Below are 23,879 nucleotides of genomic sequence, written 5' to 3' on the forward strand. Positions count from 1 at the left end.
CAGGCGGATCAGGTTGTTCAAAGTCTGCTGCACGGCAGCTGCTTTGACCTGAGACTTGCAAGGAGAGTTTATAAACCCGTCTCTTAGGGGTCGGCAGAACTCTAGCTTGTAGCCGTCTCTGATGACTTCCAGAACCCAAGCGTCTGAAGTTACCCTGGTCCACTCGCCCAGAAACGAGGACAACCTTCCTCCTATCTGCACTGGGCCATGGACCAGGTCCCCGTCATTGGGTACGCAACCCTGGGGGCGGGCCGGAGGATGAACCTCCGGGACGGCGGTCCCTACGAAAGGAATGCTGCTTGGGGGAGAAGTTCCGTTTGAAGGAAGCGGAGGCAGAGGAGGCCAACTTGCCCGGGCGATACCGACGGGCTTCCTGGAATCAGCACTTAGAGTAACCAGGACGGGCATTGCCGGCCCAAGTCCTGACCTCCGGCAATCTCTTGCCCTTGGACGTGCCAAGCTCAGTCACGACCTTGTCCAGCTCGTCCCCAAAGAGCAGCTTGCCTTTAAAAGGCAACTTGGCTAGGCGAGATTTAGAGGCATGGTCAGCAGACCAGTGCTTAAGCCAGAGGCACCGCCGCGCAGACTGCCTGAGCCATACCCTTGGCCGAGGCTCTCAAAACATCCTACAGCAAGTCTGCCAAGTAGGCCAAACCCGACTCTAGGGTCGACCATTCCGCCCTCCAGGAAGGGTCCAAGGGGGAAGCCCGCTGCAAAACAGTCAGGCACGCCCTAGCCACGTAGGAGCCACAAACCGAGGCTTGCAAACTCAGAGCGGCCGCCTCAAAGGACGACTTTAAGGCCGCCTCCATTCTCCTGTCCTGGGCGTCCTTCAGGGCAGTGCCACCTTCCACCTGCAGCACCGTTTTCTTAGTCACAGCAGTGATTAAGGAACCTACAGTGGGCCAGACAAAGGCTTCCCGTTCCCCCTCAGGTAAGAGGTACAGATGGGACATAGCCCTGGCTACTTTCAGGCTCGCCTCAGGGGCATCCCATTGCGCTGAAATTAAGGTCTGCATGGCTTCATGAACGTGGAAGGTTCTAGGCGGGCGCTTCGTTCCCAGCATAATGGCGGAGCCAGTAGAGGCTGAGCCTTCCTCCAGAGAGGCAATCTTCAAAATGCTCATGGCCTGCACAAGCAGGTTGGGCAAGTCCTCTGAGCGAAAAAGCCATGCTGCAGAGGGGTCGTCCGCTCCATCCGAGTGAGGATCAGTCTCTTCCATAGAGTCCGCTAAGGATCTCTGGGAGAACTCAGACACGCTGCCGTCATCCACATCAGAGGAGACAGAGTCCCCCGAGGGTGGAAGATCCACCCGAGGGCGCTTAAACAAAGAGGCCTCATCACCCCGATCAGAGAGGTGAGCAGGGGCAGTGTTCAGCATAAGCAAGGCCTGATGCAGCAGCAAAATGAACTCAGGGGAGAAACCCCCCAGTCTGTGCATTTCTGCAGCCTGTGCCGCAGCCCTAGAGGCGCCCTCCATCTGCGCTCCCAGCAGCGGGGGAGAGGCGTCCAAAATGGCGTCCGGCGTGAAACTCCGAGAAGGAGCTGCGCGGGAAGAAGGGTGTTTTAATTTCGCCGACATCTTACTGTCGCCCGATTCGAGGGCGACCAAGCTGTTAACGTCTCCCAACTCGAGGGCGGCCCAAGAAGAAGCCGACCGAGCCGCGTGGCCGGTCACGACCGGTAGGGCGGCCAGCGGGGGTTTGGGCACCTAAGGCGGGAAAGGCCGCCGCGCCGGAGGAAAAACCGGTGAACTCTCCCGGCTCCAAAAGGGCGCCCAAAAAGGGCGACTCTACCTTCGAGCCCCCCCGCTTCCCCGCTAGGCGCGCAAACACGTTCCGGGGAGCGTCTTTTTGCGATCTTGCCATCCGACGCCATAGCCACGTGGAGACCGTTCGGGGAACCCCCTGCCCGCTATTAAAAGGTAAAAATTGCCTGCTTCTTGCTCCGAGCAGCGACGACTTGTTCCAGTGAGCAGCTGCAAATGGACGTCCTTTTTGAATGTTTAAAAAATTGTTTTATTTTTTTTAAACGGAGCCAGCGGGAGGGGGGAGAAAAGGAGGGACCTGGCACCACCAGGTTTGCACTTGCTCACGAAGAGCCCTCAACCCCAGGTACTCAACAAAACCTAAAGAATTAGGCTTGGAGACCTAGCCAGAGCTGCTGCTGTGTGACCACACACCTGGCTGAGATAGAGAACATACTGGGGAATTTCCGGCAGCACATGACCACATATAGGGAGGCAAAAGATTGCTCTCTATCTCCACCTGCTGGTAGATGGACACAACCCACCAGTCTATGGATTGATCGGCTTGATGATAGGAACAGAGACTTTAAAAGCCGTAATAATTAGTGCAGAGCCTCCACACCCCGTGCTGCTGAAGGTCCTACCATATGCTGCATGAGAAAGTACATATCAGAGGGGGTGGAACAGCACAGCCTTCAGCAGCAATCATTACAGCTTTTAAATTTGCTGTCACAGCACCAGCAGGAAGGGAGGTAGAGACTATACCATGGATCAGGCAAGGGAGGAGAGAACAGAAAACAGGTCAGCACCAGAAGCAGCAAAATGTTGACAGACTTAGGGTCCATGTGGTGAGGGAAGGTGCAAGGGTGGTAGTAGGCACCCTAGGCGAATCTTCAGCTTTAGATCCACCCCACCCCTCATTAACTTCCAAGCCCCTAGCCTGCAGCCTCCCCAAGATTTTGATAATTCAACTCAACCATGATCATTATACAAACATCCTATAAAAATGCAGGTTAAAAAGTATGTGGTGAAGGTTCTTTGAATTTGTATGGCTGTCAGGACCTACTACTTTGCCTATGGGCAGTGTTCCCTTTCCAATTAGAAAATTAGAACGTTGTGGGATAGGAGGCAATGTCCTTCTGTGGATTAGGAATTGATTGTTAGAAAGGAAACAGAGGGTAGGGTTAAATGGCCATTTTTCTCAATGGATAAGGGTGAATAGCGGAGTGCCACAGGATCTGTATTGGGACTGGTGCAGAACAGAAAACTATTCAAAGTTGTCAAAACACATATGGATTGTGAAAAATTGCAGGAAGACCTTAGGAAACTGGAAGAATGGACATCCAAATGGCAGATGAAATTTAACGTGCAGAAATGCCCAACTTGACATTTCGTTCTTTAGATTGTAAGCTCATTTGAGCAGGGACCGTCCTTCTTTGTTTATTTTGTACAGCGCTGCGTAACCCTAGTAGCGCTCTAGAAATGTTAAAGTAGTAGTAGTAGTAAATGCACATTGGAAAGAATAATCTGAATCATAGTTACCTGATGCTAGAGTCTACCTTAGGAGTCAGCACTCCGTGTTATTGTAGACAATACACTGAAATCTCCTGTCCAGTGTGCAGCAGCAGCCAAAAAAGCAAACAGAATAGGAATTATTAGGAAAGGGATGCAAAATAAGACCAAAGATATTATAATGCCATTGTATCACTCCATGGTGCGACCTCATCTTGAGTACTGCATTCAATTCTGGTCAATATATCTCAAAAAAGATATAGCGGAAGAGCGACCAAAATGATAAAAGGGATAGAACTCTTCTCATATGAGGAACGGGTAAAGAGGTTAGGGCTCTTCAGCTTGGAAAAGAGACGGCTGTGGGGGAATATGATTGAAGTCTATACAATTCTGAGTGGTGAAGAACAGGAAAAAGTGAATCGATTTTTCACTTTTTCAAAAAGTACAGAGACCAAGGGACACTCAATGAAATTACATAGAACTACTTTTTAAAATAAATAGGAAGAAATATTTTTTCACTCAAAAAGTTAAGCTCTGGAACTCGCTGCCCGAGGATGTGGTAACAGTGGTCAGTGTAACTAGGTTTAAAAAAAAAGTTTGGACAAGTTCCTGGAGGAAGTACATGGTCTGTTATTGAGATGGATATGGGGGAAGTCACTGCTTGACCCGGGATTAGTAGAATGGAATGTTGCTACTAATTGGGTTTCTGCCAAGTACTTGCGACCTGGATTGGCCACTGTTGGGAAGCAGGATACTGGGCTAGATGGACCATTGGTCTGACCCTGTATGGCTATTCTGATGTTCTTATGTTCATTGCTAGCCTGAAGCAATGGAGGGGGGGGGGGGGGGGGTTGGCGTTGCTCTCTCGTCACCCACCCCACCCCCACTCACCACCAAACTACACCCATGGATGTCACCTTCTGATTATCCAGCCATCTCTCCGTATTCCCCTTGAGATTATCAGACCTCCCAAAGCTAGTCAAAAAAAGGTATTAGCTCATTAAAAATATTTTAAGCATATCTGCAATTCAAGAATACATTTCAATCAGTTACTTTCTAAAAGTACTGTCCACTGACTGAAATGACCACCTGCCTAGGATCACGTGCTTTAGGGTCACCAATGGCCAGACGAGTTTTATTTCCTCTTTTTGCCATTTTACACACACCTAAACAAAATGCAAAACATGGACCCCTCCTCGTTACAGCTCACCAAAATGCTGTTTACATTTGTATATATAAAAACAGCTAAACAGTTCAATTTCATCGGAGTTATTTGTTGTTTCCGAAAAAAAGAAGAGGCGGGGAGCGAACCAGCCTGTGTGAACAAGTCATTACAGCTTTAACTTTTAAATCGACCACACTCTCTCTGACTCAGCGGTTTCAACAAACCGGAGCTCTTTTAGAAGGCGCATGCGCAGCCACAACCTCAGCCGAACCTTAAAGACGCCAGACTGAGTGAGAGAATGTCAAAATCTCGTTCTCGTCCCGCCCAGCCACCTTTTTTGGTCCCTCCCTAGAAGAAACCTACCAAATCTGATATACAGAAGTGCTTAACCATTCATTTTGCCCAAATTACCTCTGCCTCAAAATCCGGTAAAAATAAATAAAAAATAAAAAAAACACAAAGGAAGAAAGGCGGATGCAAGATTTAAAAATTAGACATTAAGGCAGACAAAACATATTTTAACTACTATGTTAAAACAAACAAAACAAAAAAAATCAAGATCGAGACATAACTGTTTCAACGTTAAGCTTGCAAAGCAAATGTCAAAATGGCCCCGCTATTAAAGGTAAGGAATCAAAGCCTGTATGAATTCACAATTTACAGTCAATTCTATATCAGCAAAACAAAACAAACAAAAAAACTCTCACAAGCTTAATGGATACCAAAAGACAAAAGCAGAATCCTTAAACACTTTAAGCAAAAAAAGCCTGTTACAGACCCTCATGGTAACCCATCCAACCGCTCCGCCGAACACTATGAATAAAGGATGAAGCTGCCAGTCGATAGCATCCGTGAATCCTGCTAGCCAGCTCTTGGAACCCGACTTGACACTAGGCAGCATAGAGTGCTGGCCCATTGGGCTTCTCTGCCCACCCTCAGTTTTCCAAAGTTAGGCGCACTGCGGGATTGTTGTCTCCAAACTTCTCCTTCCGCACGCAAAACAGTTTTTCAAAACTTTTATAACATCCCCTGCTTGCCCAGCTTTCCTGCTTCTCTCTTTTACTTTCAGATGCCTAAAGGTTTGGTTTCACTTTTGCAGAGAACCCGCCCACAATCTGACATCAATACAAACAGCAGCTATTTGCAAGCAAACTTCTACCCTACTGTTTCTCTCTGGCTGCAAAGTCGGTGAATTCCAGTCAAGAGATGCCAAGTTACTCAGATCAAGAAGGGAGATTTTGGCCACTCCTGGATTTCAAATCCCCATCCTGATGCATTTTGAAACCTGCAGGACCGATTTCAAATAGGAATTAAGGGAGTACAAAACTCATACTGCTTTAAAACATAAGTGCAAAATGAACAGTGACCAAAAAGTCTCCCTCCTAGAACTAAATAACTTGCAACTTTGCAAGTCTTTCCATTGTGGATTTACAACAAACCAGTTTCACTACACTCAAAGTTACTTACCAGTAACTGATGTTCTCTGAGCACAGGAGGACACAGATTACCATGAATGGGCAAGGTCACAAATGGAGCCCTGGCATGGACACTGCCCAGAGTTCAGAAGATTGTTGAAGCCTTTGGCAGACCTGATCGTGCATGCCTTCCCACCTTGCACAAGACCCAAAGTTGGGTAAAAAAAAAGCATAGAGAATTCAATTCCTAGGGGATGTGGGAGGGATGTGGTAATCATAAGAACATAAGAATAACCAAACTAGGTTAGACCAGTGGTCCATCTAACCCAGTATCCTGTTTCCAAGTGGCCAGTCCAGGTCGCAGGTGCCTGGCAGAAACCCAAATAGTAACATCCCATGCTACCAATCCCAGGGCAAGCAGTGGCTTCCCCTGTGCCTATGTCAATAGCAGACTATGGACTTCTCCTCTAGGCAGCACTGATCCATAGAGTGACCGAGAGTCGTACTCAACTGATCAGAAAAGGAAGGAAGGAAGGAAAGCATGTGTTTTAACAACTTTAAATAGATTTGTGTCATCTGTTAATTTTATCACTTGTCGTTCCGATTTCCAGATCGCTTATAAATGTTAAATAGCACCAGTCCCAATAGAGATCCCTGTGGCACTCCATTATTCACCTCCTCCATTGAGGAAAAAATGGCTATTTAACCCTACCCTCTGTTTTCTATCCAATAACCAATTCCTAATCTACAACAGAACACTGCCTCCCATCAGTGGCATAGCTAGGTGGGGCGCCAGGGGAGCGGCCGCTCCCTCAAATGGAGTTCTGCCGGCGCCTATTTTTTTCTCGTCGTGTTTCATTGAAAATGTGCGCTGGCAGAAGTCCGCTCTCACGCCACTTTTGCTCCCCCCCCCCCCCCCGCGCCATCAACCTGGCTCCGCTTCTGCCTCCTATCCCATGATTCTTTCATTTTCTCAAGAATCTCTCATGAGGAACTTGGGTCAAAAGCTTTCTGAAAATCTAGATACACTACATCAACCGGCTCACCTTTATCAACATGTTTATTCACAACTTCAAAGAAATGAAGCAAATTGGCAAGGCAAGACTCCCTTGACTGAATCCATGCTCTTTCCCATTAAACTATGTTTATATGTGTTCTGTAATTTTATTCTGTATGATAGTTTTAACTATTTGCCAGACACAGACATCAGGCTTACTGGCCTGTAATTTCCAATCACCCCTGGAACCCTTTTTAAAAATTGGCATTACATTGGCAACCCTCAGGTACTACACACAATTTTAATGACAGGTTACAGATCAGTAACAGCATATCAGCCAGCAATTTCATGTTTGAGTTCTTTCAGTACCCTAGGGTACATGCCATCCGGTCCAGGCGATTTACTACTCTTTAATTTGTCAATTTTCAGTGTGTCTGCTTGGTTCACTGAGATTTCTTTCAGTTTCTCCTTATCACCCTTCAAAACCATTTCTGGTAGCGGTAGACCTCTTACATCTCATTCCGTAAAGACTAAAGCAAAGAATTCACTCAGTCTCTCTGCTTTGGCCTTGTCCTTCCTGAATGTACCTTTTGCTCCTACATGATCTAACGGTCGCATGGATTCCCTCATAGGCTTTCTGCTGTAATCTGTGTTCTGCTGTACTCAGAGAACATTACTACTACTACTACTTAACATTTCTAGAGCGCTACTAGGGTTACGCAGCGCTGTACAAATTAACAAGGAAGGACGGTCCCTGCTCAAACGAGCTTACAATCTAAAGGACAAAATGTCAAGTTGGGGCAGTCTAGATTTCCTGAGTAGAGGTGTAGTGGTTAGGTGCCGAAGGCGACATTGAAGAGGTGGGCTTTGAGCAATGATTTGAAGATGGGCAGGGAGGGGGCCTGGCGTATGGGCTCAGGGAGTTTGATCCACGCATGGGGTGAGGCGAGGCAGAAAGGGTGGAGCCTGGAGTTGGCGGTGGTGGAGAAAGGTACTGATAGAAGGGATTTGTCTTGAGAGCGGAGGTTACAGGTAGGAATGTAAGGGGAGATGAGGGTTGAGAGGTAAGGAGGGGCTGCAGATCGAGTGCATTTGTAGGTTAGTAGCAGAAGCTTGAACTGTATGCGGTACCTGATTGGGAGCCAGTGAAGTGACTTGAGGAGAGGGGTGATATGAGTATATCGGTCCAGGCGGAAGATAAGACGTGCAGCAGAGTTCTGAACGGACTGAAGGGGGGATAGATGGCTAAGTGGGAGACCAATGAGGAGTAGGTTGCAGTAGTCAAGGCGAGAGGTAATGAGAGAGTGGATGAGAGTTTGGGTGGTGTGCTCAGAGAGGAAAGGGCGAATTTTGCTAATGTTAGAGGAAGAAGCGACAGGTCTTGGCTATCTGCTGGATATGCGCAGAGAAGGAGAGGGAGGAGTCGAAGATGACACCGAGGTTGCGGGCAGATGAGATGGGGACGATGAGGGTGTTATCAACCGAGATAGAGAGTGGAGGTAGAGGAGAAGTGGGTTTGGGTGGGAAGACAAGAAGTTCGGTCTTGGCCATGTTCAGTTTCAGGTGGCGGTTGGACATCCAGGCAGCAATGTCAAATAAACAGGCTGATACTTTGGCCTGGGTTTCCGCAGTGATGTCTGGTGTGGAGAGATAAAGCTGGGTGTCGTCAGCATAAAGATGATATTGGAAACCATGAGATGAGATCAGTGAGCCCAGGGAAGAGGTGTAGATTGAAAAAAGAAGGGGTCCAAGGACAGATCCCTGGGGAACTCCAACAGAGAGCGGGATGGGAGTGGAGGAAGATCCATGAGAATGTACTTGAAGGTATGGTGGGAGAGATAAGAGGAGAACCAGGAGAGGACAGAGCTCTGGAACCCAAATGAGGACAGTGTGGCAAGAAGTAAGTTGTGATAGACAGTGTCAAAAGCGGTGGATAGGTTGAGGAGGATAAGGATGGAGTACTGACCTTTGGATTTGGCAAGGAATAGGTCATTACAGACTTTAGATAGTGCCGTTTCTGTCGAGTGTAGTGGGCGAAAGCCAGATTGAAGCGGATCGACAATGGCATGAGAGGAGAGAAAATCAAGGCAACGGCTGTGAACGGCGCATTCAAGTAATTTGGAGAGGAAGGGTAGGAGGGAAATGGGGCGGTAGTTGGAGGGACAGGTAGGGTCAAGTGATGGTTTTTTGAAGAGTGGTGTGACTACAGCATGCTTGAAGGTGTCAGGGACAGTTGCAGTGGAGAGAGAGAGGTTGAGGATATGACAGATGGGGGGGTGATAGTAGGAGAGATGGTGTTAAGTAAGTTGGTGGGGATGGGGTCTGAGGAACAGGTGGTGCATTTCGAGGAGGAGAGAAGATGGGCGGTTTCCTCTTCGGTGATATCAGGAAAAGAGGAGAAGGAAGCCTGGGTTGGTTGGTTGAGGGAGTGGGTTATAGGATGAGGAGGAGGAGAAGGAGAAGGTTTAGTGGTGAATTCGAGGTTGATCTTCTGGACCTTGTCATGGAAGTAGTCAGCCAGTGATTGAGGAGAGAGTGAGGGGGGAGGGAGCGGAGGGCACTTTGAGGAGGGAGTTGAGGGTGGCGAAGACGACGACGAGGGTTAGAACTGAGGGAATTAGTCAATTGGGTGTAGTAGTCCTGTTTGGCAAGGAATAGGGAGGACTGGAAGGAGGATAGCATGAATTTGTAGTGAATGAAATCAGTATGGGTGCGAGATTTCCTCCATAGGCGTTCAGCCGATCGGGTGCAGGAGCGAAGATATCGGGTGCAAGGGTTTAGCCAGGGCTGGGGATTAGTGCACCTTGTGGGACGGGAAACGGACGGTGCAAGGATGTCTAGAGCAGAGGAGAGAGTGGCATTGTAAGTGGAGACAGCCTTGTCGACAGACTCGGAGGACATGATGGACGGGAGGAGGTCAGAGATACTAGAGGATAAGGTGAGGGGGGTCAACTCAGAGAACACCTGCTACAAGTGAGTAACTTCGCTTTCTCTGAGGACAAACAGGACAACTGATTACCATGTATGGGGATCCCTAGTTACTGAGTTCACCAAAAACAACAATGATCAATAGGAACTTGCAAGGCCAACCAGAATCAATAACTGCGAACAACTGAAAATTTCCTGTTGTGAAGATGCAGCCTGGAACAGAAAAGAATGGAGGGTGGAGTTGGATTCTAGACACCAAACAAATTCTGCTGAATTGTCTGACCAAACCAGCTGTCACATCAAGTATTCTACTCAAGGTAGTAATGAAATGTATATATGTGGCCTGAAGACCACGTTGCAGTCCTGCATATCTCCTCAATGAAGGCTGATCTCAAGTGGGCTACCCACTCCACCATGGCTCAGACATTGTAAGCTGTGACATGGCGTTCCAGAGTCTGCCCAACCCTGTGAACGGAAATAACCATCACCAAAAACAAGGCTTTCCAGGTCAGGTACTTCAGATGACACAAATTAAATGGCTCAAAAAGAACTTTCATAAAGCTGGGTAAGGACAACAATGAGGTCCCATAACAAAATGGGAGGTCTGATGGGGGGGGGTTTTGTCAGAAGCAAACCTCACATAAAACAAACAACTTGAGGCTGTACAGAGATGGACTACCTTCTATATGCTGATGGTAAGCACTAATCGCACTAAGGTGACCCCTTACAGACTCAGAAAGGTGTAGAAGGTACTGAAGCAGTTTTTGTGTAGGGAAAGAAAGGGGCCCTGCCCTCACACCAGACAGCAAACCTCTTTCATTTGACAGTATAACACCTCTTGGTGGAATCTTTCCTGGAGCACAGCAGGATCTTGGAAACACCCTAAACCAGCTGAAGGGATGTAAATTCTACATTCTCAATATCCAAGCCGTGAGAACCAGGGATTGAAGGTTGGGATGCAGAAAACATCCCTCGTTGTGCATGAAAAGGGTTGGAAAACATTCCAATCTCCAAGGTTCTTCGGAGAACAACATTAGAAGAGGAGGGAACCAAACTGGCCTTGGCCAATAAGGCGCAATGAGACTTCATGGTTCCTTGGTCCTGCTTGAGTTTCATTAGACTCTTCCCTATTAGAGGGATTGTAGAATACGCATACAGAAGGCTCTCCCCTACAGTTGAGAAGGAAGGTATCCGATGCTCGCCTGCCATGAGATTTGAGTCTGGAGCACTACTGAGGGACTTCGTTTTTGAGATGAGTGGCAAAGAGATGAACTAAAACAGTGCCCTACTCTCGAAAGATCTTGTGGGCAATGCTCATGTTGAGAGACCACTCTTCAATGTCGGACAGTATCTCCCTATGGGATGGCCAAGACCGAACCTGCCTTGGAGCTGAGGAACTATGTCCTCGATAGCGGCATCGAGAAGTCGACTCTCGCCTTGACTGCGGCGAAGCTTCCTCCACTGATGTCGAGGGGGTGCCGGCTTGGGTGCCAGTCGACGCCAAGACCACAAGTGGCACCAGAATCGTAGGCCGCACCGCAAGCTGAGGGCCAGGCAGGACTGCAACAGGAGGTAGGGTATGCACAAGCACCCCCGATACTAATGCACAATGTTGCATAAGGCCTTCTAGCAGCTCAGGGAGGAAGGCCTAGATGCGCTCATCAAGGGCCGACACCGGGAAAAGTTAGGGTGCTGGCTGAGGCGCAGGTTGCAGAATCGCTGGGGTCGACACAGGAGTGGGATCTCGGCTGCTCAGAGACAGGAAAATCGGCACCTCCTGTATGGAGGGGGAGCAATCCTCCCTGCGCCAACGCTTCTTTGGTGCCGAATCCTTCCGTGCCCTGGAGCTCCCGGCACCATGCGTCAAGGATGACCGATGACGATGCTTCTTGGTCTTCGCCCAAAGTGTGTCACCAAGGCTCCTTGGTGCCGACGAGGACGATGTCGAATCCTCACGCTGCCTCCAGGTTGGGTCCGATGATGGATGCTCCTGGGGGCCTGCACAGCAGGAAGCCTCAAGACAGGTGGAGACCCACTTGATGCTTGACTGCTCCCAGTGTCTAAGGGTCTAGAAGCAGCTGTGTTTAACGATGCCCCCGATCGGTGCAATGATCAACATCGATGCTGACGCCTCCCACCTCGATGTTGATGTCAAGGAACCGGATTTGGCTCCAAAAATCCTCTCTCATTGAGCTTCCCAGGAAACCTGGGTCCCCTTCTTCATGCGAAGACAGAGAGCACTGCTAGCAGGGCTATGGTTGGGCCCAATACACTGCAGACACCAAGAATGGGTGTCTTTTCGCAAAATAGTCCGATTGCACCGGGTACAGCACTTGAAAGCACAGAGAATCTTCGTGGACATGGACATAAAAATTTTGTAAGTTAAATTAAAAATGATTCGATGGTGTCTGAAAGAGGGGCAAGGCACAGAGAAAAAAAAAAAAGGGAGAGACCCGACTAAAGTCAGGGCCTAAAAACAGCCCAATGACGATGGAAAAAATAATAAAACTTAAAACTGGGCAGAACAATTTTAAAGAAAATAAAGGAAGGGTACAAAAAAAGGTTCCAATAAAAGGAGCCAAAGAGAAGATGGTAGAAAAATAGCCGGAAGGCACAAAATAGCTCTCAAGAACCGGGCGAGCGAGGAGAGGCCAAAAAAATAGCACCTTCTCCTCACACGGAAAAAAGAGAACCGAGGAGATCGCGTTTGTGCGACGGGCAGGGCAGCACTCGCACATAAGCTGTGGAGCACAGCCCACGCTCCACAAACCTCTCTTTTACTATGGCAAATGCCGGACGGGGGGGCGACGCGGATCAGCGTCACACAGTCGTGAAAAGATAGAAGCCTGCCTGTCCTCGGAGAAATAAACCCTCCTTTTGTGTAATGTGTACGCCCCTAATACTATGACAAATCCTTCTTTGCCAAGCACCATAATATCTTCAGCCTCACACTGATAAACACAATTCTTGGGGGAGATTTTAATACAGTATGTGACCCTGCAATGGATCGTTCACATCCTGCGAGATATATGCGTACTTGTCCCTCTCGGGGTATTCCTTAACTCTTCAACACATTGGGTTTGGTGGACTCCTGGAGACTTTTTCACATGAATGATAAGGATTATACTCATCTATCCAGGGCTCCCTCCTCTCAAGCATGTCTTCACTATATTCTGATTTCACAATCCTTTTTTTTTCATTTACAGGCCTCAGAGATTGGACCTTATAGCATTTCCAACCATGCAATGGTGTGGGTCTCTATGGAGCTTGCATTTGAGAAACCTAAACCCTATTGATGGAGTTCCCAGTGGATCTTTATTGGAACGCCAGTTTTCGCTCCCATTTGATTAATAAATGGAAAGAATATCTTACTCAAAATGCTGCTCACATGTCACAACCAATACTTTTCTGGGACACTGCCAAGGCTGAGCTTAGGGAGGAAATAATCACTTATATGGCACACAAAAAGAAAATGAGGGACAAAGAAATTTTATGGCTGGAAAGACAGGTGATTAGAGATCCGAAGTCAGCAGCTGCTCGCGAGACACTGTTGACCTCTCAAGCTGCTCTTAATACATTAATCCATTAGTGAGTGGTCAAATCTATAATGTACTATAAATATCAGTTACATCTCCATGGGGGAAGACTGGTAGATTGCTGGCTCATTTGGTAAAAATGCATCGTGGCTCTTTGCTTCGTTCTTCACTGAGGAGGATTTGGGAGAGATACCGGTGCCAGAAATGGTATTCAAAGCTGACGAGTCAGAAAAACTGAATGAAATCTCTATAGACCTAGAGGATGTAATAGGGCAATCTGACAAATTGAAGAAGTAGCAAATCCCCTGGACCAGATGGTATTCATCCCAGAGTACAGACAGAACTTAAAAATGAACTTGCGGAGCTATTGTTAGTAATATGTAATTTATCCTTAAAATCAAGCGTGGTACCGGAAGATTGGAGGGTGGCCAATGTAACTCCGATTTTTAAAAAAGGTTCCAGAGGAGATCCAGGAAATTATAGACCGGTGAGTCTTACATCGGTGCCAGGCAAAATGGTAGAGACTATTATAAAGAACAAAATTACAGAGCATATTCAAAAGCATGCATTAATGAGACAAAGCCAACATGGATTTAGTGAAGGGAAATCTTACCTGACCAATCTATTACATTTCTTTGAATGGGTGAACAAATATGTGGATAAAGGTGAGCTGGTTCATATTGAGGCATATTTTCAAAGCACTTAGCCTTCCAAAGTTCCATAGGTTTCTATGGAACTTTGGAAGGCTAAGTGCTTTGAAAATATGCCTCATTGTGTATCTGGATGTTCAAAAGGCATTTGACAAACTACCTCATGAAAGACTTCAGAGGAAATTGGAGAGTCATGGGATAGGAGGTAGTGTCCTATTGTGGATTAAAAAACTGGTTAAAAAATAGAAAAAAAAGAGAGTAGGGTTAAATGGCCAGCATTGTCAATGGAGAAGGGTAGTTAGTGGGGTTGCCCAGGAGTCTGTGCTGGGACCGCTGCTTTTTAACATATTTATAAATGACCTAGAGATGGGAGTAACTAGTGAAGTAATTCAATTTGCTGATGACACAAAGTTATTCAAAGTCATTAAATCACAAGAGGATTGTGAAAAATTACAAGAGGACCTTACGAGACTGGGAGACTGAGCGTCTAAATGGCAGATGACTTTTAATGTGAGCAAGTGCAAAGTGATGCATATGGGAAAGAGGAACCCGAATTATAGCCACGTCATGCAAGGTTCCACGTTAGAAGTCACCGACCAAGAAAGGGATCTAGGTGTCATCGTTGATGATACGCTGAAACCTTCTGCTCAGTGTGCTGCGACGGCTAAGAAAGCAAATAGAATATTAGATATTATTAGGAAAGGAATGGAAAACAGAAATGAGGATGTTGTAATGCCTTTGTATTGTTCCATGGTGCGATCACACCTCGAATATTGTGTTCAATTCTGGTCGCTGCATCTCAATAAAAGATATAGTGAAATTAGAAAAGGTACAGAGAAAGGTGACAAAAATGATAAACGGGATGGGACCCCTTCAGCTTGGAGAAAAGACGGCTGAGGGGAGATATGATAGAGGTCTATAAAATAATAAATGGAGTGGAAAGGGTAGATGTGAAGCGTCTGTTTACGCTTTCCAAAAATACTAGGACTAGGGGCATGCAATGAAGCTACAAAGTAGTAAATTTAAAACGAATCGGAGAAAATTTTTCTTCACTCAACATGTAATTCAACTCTGGAATTCATTGCCAGAGAATGTGGTAAAGGCAGTTAGCTTAGCAGAGTTTAAAAAAGGTTTGGACAGCTTCCTAAAGGAAAAGTCCATAGATAATTATTAAATTGGACTTGGGGAAAATATTTCTGGGATAAGCAGCATAAAATGTTTTGTACTTTTTTTCGGATCTTGCCAGGTATTTCTGACCTGGATTGACCACTGTTGGAAACAGGATGCTGGGCTTGATGGACCTTTGGTTTGTCCCAGTATGGCAATACTTATGTACTTATGAGAGTACTACAATTTAGAGGGACAGGGAAGGTAGAACATCTCTTCTGCTGAAGATATTGTAGCCCTGTTTCAGGAATTTTATACACAGTTATATAGGGTCCCAGAGGACAGACACCTTAGATGGGGCTTTATATCCCAATAATCGTCAAATGCTTAGGTTATCTCCTGCACAGGCAGAAATGCTTGATGCTCCTTTCACTGATGGTGAGTTGTTGTTGGCCCTTCAGAACAGTGCACTGTGTAAAGCACCGGGGCCCGATGGCTTTCAAGCTGAATTTTACAAAATTTTGATTGCCCAGATCCTCCACACTTTATCTTCTTATTTCACACATATGATAATTTCAAAGTTCTTCCAGACACCCCTAGTACGGCTCAGCTGATTGTTCTTCTAAAACCTGGGAAAGATCCCTGGTCCCCTAATTCTTACAGACCAATCTCACTGCTTAATTTTGAAATAAAACTGTTTGCTAAGATATTGGCCAATCATCTGGCTAAACTGCTGCCGGATTTGATAAATGGGGCTCAAGTTGGGTTCATAAAAGGAAGAAATGTTGCAAAAAATATTAATCTTATTTTGGCCTCTTTGGAGAAAGTATAGTCACATAAACTTCCTTCCCTGCTAACCTTTGATGCTGAAAAGGCGTTTAAACTATGTCTCCTGATATTTTCTCTTTCAAACACTACACACATACGGCATACCAGCAGTATTTCTTGATGCCATTCGGGTCCTATACTCTACTCCAACAGCAATGCTATGGGTCAATGGTCTACATTCACAGGCGTTTCAGATACAAAGTGGGACACACCAAGGTTGTCCTTTGTCGCCATTACTATTTATTTTAGTTTTGGACACTTTGATTAGAGATATACTAGCAAGGGGGTAACTTTCGGGACATCAGTGTTTAAGATTTCAGCTTTTGCAGATGACCTTCTAGTTCATTTGACAAATCCTCAACACTGACTGACTACTTTGATGACAGTGTTTCAGGAATAAGGTGATTTTTCGAGATGTCGCCTTAATCTCCAAAAATCTCTGGCCTTGGCCTCTTCAGAGGGGGTTCGGCAGGACTGGGATTGGCCTTTCCCTTTATAATGGGCCCACCATTCTTTTAGGTACCTAGGCATCTGGCTATCGACGAAGCCATCAGAATTATATCACCTCAATATCACCTATCCGCAAGACTCCATTATCTCTACGTTGCTTAGCTGGATGTCGCTGTCTCTGAATCTTAATGGTAGAGTTCATCTTTTTAAAATGGTGGCATTTCCTCAGGTGGCTATATACACTTCAAATGCTGCCATTTCATCTCTTGAAAATAAACCTCCATATTTTCCATCATCACCTATCTCGTTTTCTTGTGGAAAGGTAACAAGCCTAGAATGACTATGCAATACCTTTTTGGTGGCTAGAAGTTGGGAGGCCTAGGCTTCCCACATCTCTCTCAAGGCAACTTAGCATGTTTGGCTAGACATTTAGGGGATTGGTTCTTGGACTACACTCCTCTTAGTATAAAAGTCTGAACTCTTTACCCCTGGAACCCGAGTTATATTCTGTATGTTCAGTGTAGACAGTTACCATATTTTCTTAAATGACATATCTTACTGGCCTGCTTATGGAGGACTCTACTGACCTCCTAGGGGGTTTCGACCTCTGTCTCTGTTTTGCTGCCTATCCAAGGGAATGCAGCTTTTCCACCTGGCAATGATAATGTTACCTTTCGGAGGTGGAAAAAAATGGGTATTTAATACCTCAGCCATGTTTTAGATTCAGATGGTTCTATGCTCCCTCTGCAGGCTTTGGGAGGGGGAAGCCCTCACACGATTTGCTAATCACTTTGCCTATCATCAACTGCACCACTATGTGCTATCCTTAGAGAAAACAGATTTAACTGCTGGGCACGAGAGGCAGTTACGTTTATGTTTTGATCTGCAGGACAGAGACCGATTGTCGGTTATCTCTTATAAACAAGGCTCTGCATCAGCTTTCGCCCCAGAACAACTTAGCTCACCTTCAGACCAGGTGGGCAAATGACCTACACACAACACCGGAATCCCTATTAATAGCTCACTGAGTATCTCGCATTCCACAACTGACATTAGCTACTGATTTATGGGAATGTCAATTTCGGCTGTTGAATTGGACGTATTTTTCACAAACTCAATTGTTTCATGTGGGTGGCATTGATACTCATTTATGTCCAAAATGCAAGGTTTCCCATAATTCTTTTCTACATGCGTTTTGGGACTGCTCTGTAGTACAGAGATTCTGGAATCAGATAGTTTGTTTGATGAGCAGTCTCCTGGATTACACCATCCCAATGTCTGCAGTAGGCCTGTTATTAGGCCAATAAGAGAAATTATTGGTAAGGGGTGGTGCGACAGAACAGTGTGTTTTTAAACCTGTAAAACTGCCTTTATTAATTCTGAAGTGTATTTCTTCTAGTGGCCAGCAGGTGGTGCCTGTTTTATGTTAAAGCTGTGTGAATGCTCCTTCTTTTTGCTTCACTCAGTGAAGTGATCTACAGTACTGTGAGCATTACTACTACTACTACTACTTGACATTTCTAAAGCGCTACTAGGGTTACGCAGTGCTGTACAATTTAACATAGAAGGCCAGTCCCTGCTCAAAGGAGCTTACAATCTAAAGGACAAATGTACAGTCAGTCAAATAGGGGCAGTCTACATTTCCTGAAAGGTATAAAGGTTAGGTGCCGAAAGCAACACTGAAGAGGTGGGCTTTGAGCAAGGATTTGAAGATGGGTAGGGAGGGGGCTTGGCGTAAGGGCTCAGGAAGTTGATTCCAAGCATAGGGTGAGGCGAGGCAGAATGAGCGGAGCCTGGAGTTGCCGGTGGTGGAGAAGGGTACTGAGAGGAGGGATTTGTCCTGTGAGCGGCGGTTACGGGCGGGAACTTAAGGGGAAATGAGGGTAGAGAGGTAATGAGGGGCTGCAGACTGAGTGCATTTGTAGGTAAGAAGGAGAAGCTTGAACTATATGCGGTATCTGATTGGAAGCCAGTAAAGTGACCTGAGAAGAGGGGTGATATGAGTATATCGGTTCAGGCGGAATATAAGATGTGCAGCAGAGTTCTGAACAGATTGAAGGGGGGATAGATGGTTAAGTGGGAGGCCAGTAAGGAATAGGTTGCAGTAGTCAAGGCGAGAGGTAATGAGAGCATGGACGAGAGTACGGGTGGTGTGCTCAGAGAGGAAAGGGCGAATTTTGCTGATGTTAAAGAGAAAGAAGCGACAGGACTTGGCTATCTGCTGGATATGCGCAGAAAAGGAGAGGGAGGAGTCGAAGATGACTCCGAGGTTGCGGGCAGATGAAACGGGGAGGATGAGGGTGCCATCAACTGAGATAGCGAGTGGAGGAAGAGGAGAAGTGGGTATTGGTGGAAAGACGATAAGCTCGGTCTTGGACATGTTCAGTTTCAGGTGTGTTTTTAAACCTGTAAAACTGCCTTTATTAATTCTGAAGTGTATTTCTTCTAGTGGCCAGCAGGTGGTGCATGTTTTATGTTAAAGCTGTGTGAATGCGCCTTCTTTTTCTTTCACTCAGTGAAGAAGTGATCTACAGTACTGTGAGCATTGTTGCCAGGGTTGCGGTCTTCCCGCAACACTGGGCGGGTTTTCTGCGAGCAGCTGCAGAAAGTTTTCGGCGGCTGCGGGGTGCGGGTTTGGGCTTTTTTCCTGTGGCCGCTGTGCGCTTTTTTCTGGGGCTTCTATTGGTCCAATAGAAGCTTTTCCAGGGCTTCTATTGGTCCGATGTGGTCCAATAGAAGCTTTTCAGGGGCGTGGTTAACGTCAGGGGGCGGGGTTAACGACGTCAGGTTAAAAACATCAGGGGCAGGGTTAATGACGTGGAAGGCGGGGCTGGTGACGTGAGGGGCGGGGTTGGTGACGTGGGAGGCGGGGTTTGACTTTGGGCGTTTTTTGGGCGGGTTTAGGGCTGGGAAAATTTTTCCCATCTGGCAACCTTGACTGTGAGCAGTATACTTTTAAAACTAGTTCTGGCTCTGATTGGCCCAGGAGCTCATTTTCATTTGAAGTGTACTGGCTTTTGTCCAGTCTTAGCCAGGGAGAAAAGAGAGACAGATCTCTTTGCTGAGGCTCGGTAAATTATATGGCCTGATCTTCCCAGGTACTTTTTAGAAACTAAAACAAATGTTTAGTTAGTGTTACAATTGATCCATATTTCAGTTACCTGTTATTGTTTGCTGTGAAGTAACCCCAGGCGGGTGGCTAGGCGTTTTTCTTATCTGCTTAAACTGACCACAAGCACAGTTCTCTCAACAGTTCCCTTCAAGGTTATTTTCAGCTTGCGCCCCCCCCCCCCCCCCCCCCACAGGATCAGAACGTGCGAGGACGTCCAAATCAAAATCCCAGCTCATTTAGCTGATACTAGTAACAGCTAAATGCTCTGGAATTGGCTGAGAGAGACCTGGAGGGAGGGACATCCAAAAAGTTTTGATTTCGATGTCCTCGCACGTTCCTATCTTTGAGGGGGGGCGCAAGCTGAAAACAACCTTGGAGGGGACTGTTGAGAGAACTGTGCTTGTGGTTAGTTTAGGCAGGTAAGAAAAACAGGGACATCCTTTTTTTTTTCTTCTTCAGAGAAGTCCTTCCTAATTGCATATAAGAAAAACACGTCCAAGAAGGACGCCCATCACAAAAGCTGCAGGAAGACGTCCAGCTTGTGTTAGACATCCCTGATGAGAACTTGGATGTTTTTTTTTCCCTTTCGATTCCCTCGCAGCACCACCCTGTGTGGGGACAGCAAAATCAGAGGCACACAAACCCTCCAAACTACCCAGATTTCCAGGGGACAAGACAAATAAGCAGCGCAGGAAGAGAGAGCATCTTCGTAGCCCCGTCTGATCGCTGCTTCCCATGAGTGTTTTGGAGTGAGAAGGCAGAGTAGTAGCCCTTCACTTAAGCTGCAAACATCCAAGTGCTCGTCAGGGACGTCCTTTTTTGTTTTTGTGAGTGAAGGACGTCTATTTTAGGCACTTTAGAAGGACGTCCCTGATGAGCACTTTTTTTTCCTTCCGATTCCCTCACAGCAGCTCCAACGAGAGGTGCAGGTAGGAAAAACACGTCCAAGAAGGACGCCCATCACAAAAGCTGCAAGACGAGGTCCAGCTACTGTTATACGTCCCTGACGAGCACTTGGGTGTTTTTTTTCTTCACAAAAGTCCTTCCTAATTGCCTGATGTAAGCCTGCCTTTAACATACAAAGCAGTAAACAATGGAAATGTTACACAAGCGAAGAGCAGTAGTACTTAAATTAACTGGGGCTCTTTTCAGCACTCTTTCTCTTCTAAGGTTCAGGCTGCTGACAAGTTTCCTGCTCGTCTGGGACGTCCTTTTTTTTGTTGTTGTTTTTTTGAGTGAAGGACGTCCATAAAGGACGTGCTTGGCATGCGCAGAGCAGCCGGCATAACACTTGGCTGTTCTGCGCATGCTCGACCGGCCGACTGGCCGACTGTTTACCGATGGAATAGAGAATGCAAGTGAGCTACAACGAGCAGCTCACTTGCATTCCTTTTCCTTGATGCATGCCCATTCCTTACCGATTCGCTAAGGGAATCGGTAATGGAAGGGCTTTAACGATTTTTTAGTGCATCTTCCCCTCAGTTGGAAGATTCCTTCTCACTCTGATATCCTGCTTCAGAGCTTCTGATCAGTTCTGCAATAGTCACTTTAAGCTACTCTCATCTCTCAATCCTTTTTACGCTTGCTTAAAATGTTAAAATGATCATAGCTTTGCCTATACAGAACCAGTTTCTCCCTCAGACATCTCTGGCTGACTTTGATTACTGACAAGTCGGTCCAGGGGGGAGGGGCTGCTCCCGATCAGGGAGAGGCAATTGAAGGTCAACAGGAAGGTACTTGACTCAATTGCTCATTGGAATGTGGTCAGCGGGGAATGCTAACAATTGAGCACTGGTTTTAAACTTCCACATAATCCTCTGCCCTTTCACAAACAGCTCTTCCAATTAATGCACTCAAACAGTCCCAAACATTGCTTTTCTTAGCTGAAAGCTCGCTTGTGTGCAGACCAGTGAACACCCAGACCGATACAATCAGAGTCACTTGATTCACTTTCCTTTCCTGTTTGATTGACTCACCCAAATCTGCTCTCCTCACAGCTTAACTTTTCTAGTTTGATCAAATTCAGTGCAGAAGGCTCTTTCAAGGCACATTTGTCCCACTGAAAGTGTTGGCGCCACCTGCCTGTTATGTGATGGCCACTAGAACCTACACATTGAATTCTGGTATTTTCACATGTACTAGCTTGGCAATAAGAATAGGGTGGGCCTCCAGCCTGGCCAGTTTTTCTGCTAGTTCTTCATAGTCCTTCCTGCACTCAGAGTTCAAGTCCCTGCCCCCTTCCTCTCCCCCCTCAGTGGGCTTTAACTTCTACCACTGCTGTTCCTCTTGCTACATATCTGTCCGGCGGTTCTCCCCTTCCCCTTCCTGTTAACATGCCATATAGTTTACTGACCACCAGGTTAATTTCTCCAAATGAGTTAATTTTGCACACACCATTACTGGAATATCCTCACCCTTATCTCAAGGGTGGAGGGTAAGCTGGAGACAATCTCAGAACCTCAGATTCACTGTTAATGCTCATGGTGCTCCACAAACATAGTGCTATCCAGATAAAATTGATGATCAGTGAAATGCAGTGTGCGCCAACAGAAAGATAAAAGAAAAGAGGTGTGGGGTCAATCCACAGAAGTACAGCCACAATACAAGTAACAGATGAGTAAAGGAGAAGTTAAAACAAGAGAAGGAAGGAGGTTACAATTTTTGTTGGGTGGGCGGAGAAGAAAGACCAAGGAGAAGTGACTGATACCAGGCTTAAGGGAGAGGTTTTCAAGCTCATGGGAGAGTAGGTACTTGGAAGTCTAGGTGGCTGGGAGAGTGAAGCCTTGAGCATATGGGGGAGAGGAAGAACTCTGATTAATTGGGCCAGGAAGAGAGTGGAGATTTATGGGGCAAGATGCACAAAACTTTGTGCTAGGAATGTGCAATTTTGACCAGTTCTAACTGGTTTAGCGAGCACGGTATTCAGCGAGAAATGCACAAAGGGGCTCTGTGTACGTTTTACTGTTCATGGTAGCAGACAACGTGAATCATATGCAAATATATTACAACAAGCTAATTACTATTCAAATGTGCATTCCAAGCAATGCACAGAATGCAGCCCCTACCTTCTACAAGGAAATTTTAACAGGAGGTCAGGAGCTGTCATAGCATGGCGGTGGCTTCTCGGCGGAACAGTCTGCACGCCACAGAGCGCTAGCACTGTCTGTGATAAACATTTTTAAAGCAGGTCAGTGTCACAAAAGGGGGGTTGAAAACCAGTGCAATAAACCATGCTCATAGTTCTGAAAAGGGTTCTTAACCCTTGCCATCACAAACTCCCCTTCTTTTTCAAGATCATGGCTTCAGAATGGCCTTGGAGTCTAATGCCTTAGCTAGATTGTGAACCGAGGGAATGAAAAGGTGAAAGGATCATTCTCCCAGTCCCTAACCTGTATACACACATCCTGCAAGAGGTAAGGAGATCAGTGAGGCCCCCCTGCCGTGCCACCACCTTCTTTGTGGGATCCTGCCTGGTTCTTCAGTCAGATTCATCAGAGCTGTAAAGAGCAGTGCACATATGTATACAGGGGCTTCCAAACTCTACAGCTGTGGAGGTACATCCATAGCACAAACTGTTCTGTGCATGCACATAGCAGCCACGCTTAGCAATTGACTGTCCTATGCATACGCTATTTAGCAGGTGGCTGTTCTACACATGCGCTGGTGCTTTCCCTAATGAGATGTTTGTTGAAACTGCATGCAGTTCATTTGCATGCGATTTCCTTCCATCACCACTCACTATGTAGCACTCAGTAATTTTTTCCTGGGATCACAAAGCACACTTTTTTTGCAGGGGCTTTTATGCATTTGGCCCTTAGAGACTGGGTGGAAGGCAAAGAGCCTCAGAGACCCTAAGCAAGAGTTTGGGAGAAGGGATGGACCTGGAGGGTGAGTGGATAGTGTTAGATTGGCTGGGAAGTATCTTATTGGGAGTGTGAAATGGTGGGGTACAGAGATAGTATGTATGACCTGAAGGGCTAAGGAGAGTTTCAGAAGCAGTGAAAAGGATTGGAAAGGCAGTGAGAGGCAGAGTAGATTTCAGTCTGTGAAGGGATGGAAATCAAGTTGGGAAAGAAACAAAAGAGGGCATAGAAGCCCAAGTACAAAGCAAGAGACAAAGCAGCTGGGGTCTAGGGAGAGGATGAGAAACAGAAGGCACTGGGACTGGTGAGGGGATAAGAGGCAGAGGAAAGTAGATGAGGGCTGGGGAGATGATGAAAAACATATCTAGGAGTAGCTGTACAAAAGGGGAAAAACAGACTTGAGAATGTGGTTGGGGGAGAGATTAGGGAACAGGAGGACTGGAGGGGGACTGAAAAAGAGATGGGAAGCTTATTCATAGGTAGGTGAGATGCGAAAAGAGGGGAAGAAGAGGGTAAAATCTACCTAAGAATAGACAAAGGAAGAGACAGAAGAAAGGAAAAGATTAGG

The 23,879-nt window shown here is 46.4% G+C and overlaps 1 protein-coding gene across 3 annotated transcripts in view; it reads right to left on the reverse strand.

Annotated features, from left to right (window-relative positions):
* Positions 1-23,879, reverse strand: part of PARG (poly(ADP-ribose) glycohydrolase) — a 496,940-nt gene that overhangs the window by 419,519 nt on the left and 53,542 nt on the right. For 2 of the 3 annotated variants that reach the window (XM_030203289.1, XM_030203288.1), the window contains exon 1: positions 5,204-5,480. The exons of the other annotated variant lie outside the window; for it this stretch is intronic. In XM_030203289.1, the coding sequence (XP_030059149.1) occupies positions 5,204-5,341 (138 nt within the window). In that variant the 5' untranslated portion in view covers positions 5,342-5,480. Of the gene's footprint in view, positions 1-5,203; positions 5,481-23,879 lie in introns of those variants that run through there. 3 annotated transcript variants of the gene reach the window in all.

This window comes from Microcaecilia unicolor, chromosome 5, assembly GCF_901765095.1.
Source record: "Microcaecilia unicolor chromosome 5, aMicUni1.1, whole genome shotgun sequence".
Taxonomy (NCBI): Eukaryota; Metazoa; Chordata; class Amphibia; order Gymnophiona; family Siphonopidae; genus Microcaecilia; species Microcaecilia unicolor.